At 37.0% G+C, this 7,667-nt stretch overlaps 1 protein-coding gene across 4 annotated transcripts; it reads left to right on the top strand.

The window, feature by feature from the left end:
* The first annotated feature begins 1,394 nt into the window (after positions 1-1,394).
* LOC106615854 (uncharacterized) lies at positions 1,395-6,314 on the top strand. 4 transcript variants are annotated; one of them, XM_070109960.1, is made up of 5 exons: positions 1,395-1,656; positions 4,441-4,673; positions 4,743-4,784; positions 4,827-5,411; positions 5,470-6,314. In XM_070109960.1, exons 1-5 carry the CDS (start codon positions 1,542-1,544, stop codon positions 6,145-6,147), a joined length of 1,653 nt encoding a protein of 550 aa, XP_069966061.1. In that variant the 5' UTR covers positions 1,395-1,541; the 3' UTR covers positions 6,148-6,314. The 4 variants fall into 4 exon arrangements, with proteins under 4 accessions (XP_069966061.1, XP_069966060.1, XP_069966058.1 ...); XM_070109959.1 differs by having other exon boundaries at positions 4,740-4,784; XM_070109957.1 differs by having other exon boundaries at positions 4,743-5,411.
* Positions 6,315-7,667: the final 1,353 nt, after the last annotated feature.

The raw sequence follows: 7,667 nt of genomic DNA, 5'->3' as shown, positions 1-7,667 counted from the left end.
CACACGGCGATTTAACGTGCTCGATCTTTTACAATCAAAAGTTTATCTTTCTTTACTAAAGAAGTAACCAGGTAGGTTTGAGTATTACACGAGGCTGTAATAAGAGGGAGATTATTTAGAATATATATATTTTGTTAGGGTATGCATTCTAGAATAAACAGCAAGAAATGGTAATGCAAGTGGAGTTGTTAGAGATTTATGCTAAGATTTAAAAAATATATATATTTTCCTTAGCTTAAAGTACACTTCAAGGACATACAGACATTATGCAATTGATAGGATAGTGAAAAAAGGATGGATGAATTTCGAATCGCTTGGATCCGTCAGTTTCAGCATATTGCACACAATAAATTATATTTTTCAAATCAAGCGAGTATTGTACTCTTTTTTATAAAAAATTTACCGTGAATTTTGTGAGCAAAAACTTCAACCTTTCTAACAGTTTTTAAGACTTAAATAGATTTTTGATAAAGCCATAAAAAGATAAATTCAATTCCATTTAGCTTACTCCCAGAATAATTAGTAAATGTTAAGCCTGTTTTGTGAGATCTAGAAATATAAACTGTTTTTTGGCTTACAGAAATGGCTTCGCGCAATGAACAACTAAGGTGTTTGAACGCGGTCCAGTACTTGTAGAATGGAGATGGAATTACAGCCGATGAAAGATCAAAACAGTTATTTGAAATCTTTGCTGGTAGTATAGTCCAAAGAATCAATCTTCCTTTTTCTTGGGAGGAAAAGTGTGTTATGAATATTGTGCTTTTTTGCATCTATGCAGAAGTGCAAATAAAAACCCGCATGTTTCTTGATCTCTTATCATAAATAGTAAATCTATTTTGAAGGTCATTTAATGTCATCACAGTACAGTCTGAAGCAAATGTTATATAATATATATTTTTTAAATAAATTACTTGCTTAATTATTTACAAATAATCTTATACGAGTATTTGTTTTATCGCGCCTACTGATGCATTTTAATTGAGATCTGCTGAACTAAGTTCAAAATACTGCAAAAAGCAATTTTTCCGCACTTAGAATTAAAAAAAAAAAGTTATAAGCAAATTATTAAAAAAACCCACAAAATGCCTTGTTCAACGCTATATTGCGCTTCAATTTTAGAAATTTTGTTCAAAAATACACAAAGCAACTGTTCAAACGAATATGAGGTCAATATTTGGTTAAAAACGCGCACGTTACGCTCTGCCTCCGACGAAGCGCAGAAAGCTTGAAGTGAAGGTGCAGTAGAAAGTTCCAAAAGTCGCTTAAACCGACAGTACCGCATCTATGTATGAACTTAATTATGCCGTCATGCGATAGTAGCGGAATCAACACTCAAAAGGTGACAGAAAGACCAACGTCACACGGTACTTCACTCTGAATGCCAAAACCCTAGCCAACAGCCAAAATGTGTCAGTTTTAGCCGAAAAGGCGAGGTGTTATTGTCGATCAGCGAAGTAGCGGAAATTTCGAAATCGGAATTTCGAAATTATACATTTAAATCTTATATATAAAAGTGTAGAAGCATATATATAGACACTAAAATGTATATGAAGTACGTGACCTTCTGTCGTTGGTTCGCCGTTTTGGTATTGTTGCAGACCTTCATGCCACCGGGGGCAGATAGTAAGCCTATGCCTGGAAAGAAAACAAATATGGGTAGGTTAAAATAGCAAATAATAAATTTTTTAATACTATAAGATATTTAACTTCATTGTATTGCGGGTTAACGGTTAATACGATGATAAAATGCAAAGTGGGGTTAGGTCACAAAACGCGATTAATCTAAAACGTATAAAGTACTATAACTAAGCCGTAAATTAGGATACAAAACTCAAATTTGGTACAACGAATTTAATTAAGGAGGGGCACCTGTGGTTTTGAAAAAGTGGGCATGGATCCGCCCTCTACCAAGTTTAATATATATATCTCCGAAACCAATAAAGCTATATCACCTAAATTTGCACACAACAAATATTTTCAAACCTTCTTACGATAGTGTGAAAATAGATTAAATCGGATGATAACCGGTCCACATACCGGTTTTATTAAAAACTACTAAAAAGTTGACAAATCAATAACTAAATGCGTCAGAGACATAAAATTTTACACCCAAGATGGCACAAAAGGGCTTTATAAGAGCCGATATCAAAATTGTTTACAGTGTAAAAATGGAGTAAATCGGATCACAACCGCGCCTACTTTCCCATACAACACATTTTTAAATTCCACTGACTTTTTACTGAAAATATCGCTCAATGTGTGTGATATATAATTGAAATTCGGAGAGAATGATTTTCTGATTCTAGTATGCCTGAGTATAAAAAATTAGCAAAATCGGGTCAATATTTCTCTTAGCCCCATATACCTAATATAAAGAGTTTCCGGGTGACTTTGTACCGCATATATCGGCCAATATGTGATTTAACTCAATAAAAATTAGAGAGCATATTTTCTTAATAACAGTGTACCTTTGTGCCTGAAATAAATAAAATCGGGTGAAAACTTGCTCTAGCCCCCATATAACAAATCACAGAATAGATAAAATCGGGATAATACTACCCCTATCTCTTATATGCCCAACATAAGATTTTCAAACTTCCGGTTGATCTTATGCCATATACCTATCAGTCAATATGTAAGATATTTTTACCAATTTAACAGATTAATATTGGATATATTATAGTTCAACGTATAAGTAATATTGGATATACTATAGTTTAATGCCGAACTACTACTTTCCATCTGACAAAATGTGTGATACTTTAATAAAAATTAAAAGAACAAGTTTTCTTAAAAATTGTATGGGAAAAGAAATTGGTTCAGACATTGGTCCAAACCTTATATCCCTAAAATAATGAATTCCCATCCTTTGGTTGACGTTTTTACATAAACGCATTATATTAAATTTAACTTCTTCAATTGAGTTTATATCACATATATCTCATATGAAGATGATTTTAATACAATTTTAACTTACGGGAAGTAAAATAAATTAATAAAACAACTCACTTAGAGTCTATGAAATATAATCTAAATTAATAAAATACCCAATTTGATCGTAATCCATTTACAATTTCATCGAATAATGAATGTTAAATTGTTTCGCAACATTTTTTTTATACTCTCGCAACCTGTTGCTACAGAGTATAATAGTTTTGTTCACCTAACGGTTGTTTGTATCACCTAAAACTAATCGAGTTAGATATAGGGTTATATATATATATAATTGATCAGGATGAAGAGACGAGTTGAAATCCGGGTGACTGTCTGTCCGTCTGTCCGTCCGTCCGTCCGTGCAAGCTCTAACTTGAGTAAAAATTGAGATATCTTTATGAAACTTGGTAGACATGTTTCTTGGTACCGTGAGACAGTTGGTATTGCAGATGGGCGTAATCGGACCACTGCCACGCCCACAAAACGCCATTGATCAAAAACAAATAACTTGCCATAACTACGCTCCGCAATAAGATACAAGACTGTTATTTGGTACACAGGATCACATTAGGGAGGGGCATCTGCAGTTAATATTTTTTTTAAGTGGGCGTGGTACCGCCTCTAATAGGTTTAATGTGCATATCTCTAAACCGCTAATGCTATAATAACAAATTTCACTGGAAGCAAATGTTTTTAGCACTTCTATTGACGGTGTGAAAATGGGTGCAATCGGGTGACAAGCCCGCCCACTCCCAATATAACGGGACTGTTAAAAACTACAAGAAGCGCGAAACCAAGCAATAAACAAGCCAGAGATATTAAATTTTATCTCTGGGATGGTATGAGATGACTTTATAGGAACCGCGTTCAAAATTAGTCAGTGGGCGTGGCACCGCCCACTTTTAGGTGAAAACCCATATCTTGGGATCTGCTTAACCGATTTCAGCCAAATTCGGTGCATAACGTTCTTTTCATATTTCTATATTATAGTGCGAAAATGGGCGAAATCGGGGTACAACCACGCCGATTTCCCATATAACACCATTTTCAATTCCATCTGTTTCTTTCACTTTCCACTATGCATATCAAGCAACAATGATTATATCGGGGTAAAACTTTGCGTGAATAATACGTTTAAAGTATGCCACCTTGTGACCAAAAATTGTCTAAATTGAACCAAAACTGTTCAAGCCCCTAAGTACTGTGCCTATAGTTGACCTTCTACCGAAAATATCAGTCAATCCACAAAGAAATCTGAAACGAGTATACCATTTGACTTTGCGAGAGTATAAAATGTTCGGTTACATCCGAACTTAGCCTTTCCTTTCTTGTTTTTAATAATGTTTTCCTAATAGCTTTAGGTATTTTCCCAGCTTTGACCCTTGCAAGTTGCAAAAGTAAAAAATGTTCGGTTACACCCGAACTTAGCCCTTCCTTAGTTGGTTTTACTAATTTTTTATTATTTTTATTTTTTATTTTGTTATTATAATTTTTTTTTTCCATTAGCGCTCAGCGCCTTAGCTGGCATGACAGCGGGACATTTGATAGGACGCGCCGTCGCCGCTCATCGTGAGAAAAAGGAAAAACTAGATATGAGCGAACATTTGCCACCAAATTGTAGAAAAGAGATTAGAACTGAACGGGATAAACAAGACTGGAATAAATTCATTGAAACTAAATACATTGTATGCGATCCCCTTCCATATCAACAACCGCAACAGACGCAACAACAACAAATGGTAAGTACACAAACAGGATCATCTCAGCAACAAGAAACGTTGTAGCCTATTTTATATGTGCCGCAGCAGCAACCGAAGCAACCGCAGCAACAGCCTCATCAGCAAAGGCAATATCAACAACAGTATTTACAAAAACAAGAGCAGCAGCCCCAACAACAATATCTGCAGCATCAACAGCAGCAACCTCAACAGCCTCTACATCCTCAGTGGCATCCTTCTCCTATTGCTTCCCAAGGGCAACCGCAGCAATCAGTTGAACAAGTTCATTCTCAACCATCTTACTATACACCTATATATCCGAAACTGCCTATGGCTGGGTCCCAGCAACCTGCCAGTCACGCACATTTCCCCTATCAATACCCAAGTGTACAACAACAAAATAAGCAGTCTATCGCCCAACAACAAAATCCGGTTCCATTTGCAAATCATTCGGTTCAACAGCAATCTGAAAAGATAGTACCTCAATCTGTAGAAATCCCAGCCGCACCACCGGCACCAACTCCACAGACAACAGAGCGGTCTAACCCATTTATCGCGTTTATTAAGAAGATACAGAAAAGTTTGGCGAAGCGAATAGTTGAACAAGCAGCGAAACAAGCTTCAGCGGATGGTATTAAAGACTCCTATTTACGGATACAACAAGCCGTTGATCAGCCGAATCCACCAACGGAAGAGCAACATAAGTCGCCATTAAATAATTCCCAAGAAGTTGCAAACGCTGCTGTGGCACAAGCTGGAGTAAATCGTTAATTTTCAAACATCACTCTTGTAAATATTATTTCTATTTTTATTTTAGCTTATTGTTCAGCCATCGGTGGTAGGTCCAGCTCAACCGGTCGCGCCAGCTGTTCAACAAGTGCAACCAGCGTCTGTTCCGCAGCCAAATCAGCAGCAACCAGCAGGCTTCCAACAATCCGTTGTGGCTGGTCAGCCAATTGGATTTGTCCAACCTCCTCAGCAAGCTACTCAACCGCCAGCTCAAGAACCTCAAACTGTCCAAGTAGTGCAACAACCTCCACAAGTTGAACCCTCACAGCCAGTTCAACCAGTCCAAACTGTACAAATAAATGTTCCGCAGCCAAATCAGCAGCCACCAGCAGGCTTCCAACAATCCGTTGAGGCTGGTCAGCCAATTGGATTTGTCCAACCTCCGCAGCAAGCTGCTCAACCGCCAGCTCAAGCCCCTCAAATTGGCCAGGTAGTGCAACAACCTCAACAAGTCCAACCCCCACAGCCAGTTCAACCAGTCCAAACTGTACAAATACCTCAAACTGTCCAAACGGGCCCACAACCAATGCAACCGGTTCAAGTCTTTCAACAGGCTCAACCTGCCCAACCGGCTCAAGGCCCTTCGCAAGTATTTGTTTTGTCAAAGAAAACAGGTTACTTCCGAAAGTCCTCTGCCGAAAAGATATTGCAAACCAATTTTGTCCTGATGATGATAATGGCTTTTCTACTTATTTGGTTCCAGTAGATACTGCTTTTATTGTGTCCCATTTCAACGTCGAGTGGTGTGCTTAACATATAGAATGAAGTTCGGAAGGTTTACTCTAACCTTGTGCAGTATATAAAAATTCGTATTAATTATAGAGATGTTTGAATAGTGTAATAAATAATATACGATTTCAAAGTCGAACAAAATTGTTTTTATTTCATCCTTAGAACCTCAGTAGTAGTTATCCTTTACTTAATATTATGAGCCATTAAAGCTTGGATTTGGTACTGCTGGCTAAACAACAGTCCAAGGGTATTACGAAAGTGTATGGTGCTTATATCAATGAAGCCATTTTACTAGGGTCGCCAAAGTTGTATAAAGATGTAATCGAATGAAATTGACTGTAAGATAAGCTGAGACAATAGGCATCGGAAAAAACCGTGTGGTCCAAATTTAAAATATTAAAATATTGAGCATAATATGGGTGACCTCTTTGCTAACTTTGAACTACAAAAGTAACCATGAGATCACAACATGGATCCAACTGTAGACATCAGAAACCTTTTTTGAGCTTAGAGGAGATTATGTTGAGAAAATAATTGCTTTATTCCAAAATTTGTATTTTGCTTATGACATCCATATTAACAATATTTTCTAAAATTATATGACTCTAAAAAACTGTGAGAGCCGATATTCGCCTACCAAACTCATCTCCACTCAAATGCCATACAAAATAAACGCACACGCGCATTAATCTAGGCCAGCAATTTTGGCATGCAAAAGTCTAGCGAATGCCAAAAAACCCAAACAATTCACGAATAGCTTCGAAACCGACAAAAAAAAGAAAAAGATACAACAAAAACGTAAGCGATTAGTTTTCGTACAGATTCAATGAATTGATAGAATTCGTTTTGCCGATTGGAAGCGAATAACTTAGTTTCAAAACGATGCCGATGGAAAATGTGTGCATTTGCAACTGTGGCAACAACAATGCAAGCAGAAAGACAGTCACAGCCACCGCCAGCGTAGATTACTTTTTCCTGCTTTCAACGAAACACGACAATGTGGCACGTTTTAATCTGACCATTTTTGCAACAAATTAAATTTCTCGTGAATTCACCCACCCAATGGAGGAATATTTAGCACGGTCAGTTGCAATGATGTGGGCAGAAATAATGCCCTCACGAAAAGTGAAGTTTCGATTAAAAAAATTTAGATATTTCATTAAATATGCGTGGCATTGTCCATAGATAGGTTAAACTTTTAAGTTAGGAGTATATCGCCCACCACTTCTTGAATTTCTGCATACCGACATATACATAAAATCTTATATTGAGGAACCTGCGATTGAAAGAAAACCTCTTCCATCCCCCAAATTACAGCATCTGAATTACGGCTCCAGAGTTTGATTTTACATTGAACATTTCTGCCAACGAACGCTTCGCGTATTGCATAACGAAACTAAGAACTTACATATATGACGTTATGACAAAAAAAACCTTTCTTAGATAGATTTAGAGCAGCGATATCCAGCAAATAGCCCTATAGTCTTTGGTTGG

The sequence above is a fragment of the Bactrocera oleae genome, chromosome 5 (genome assembly GCF_042242935.1).
Source record: "Bactrocera oleae isolate idBacOlea1 chromosome 5, idBacOlea1, whole genome shotgun sequence".
NCBI classification, from domain to species: Eukaryota; Metazoa; Arthropoda; class Insecta; order Diptera; family Tephritidae; genus Bactrocera; species Bactrocera oleae.
The sequence above is the reverse complement of the archived record's forward strand: the minus strand, read 5'-3'. Positions and strand labels throughout refer to the sequence as shown.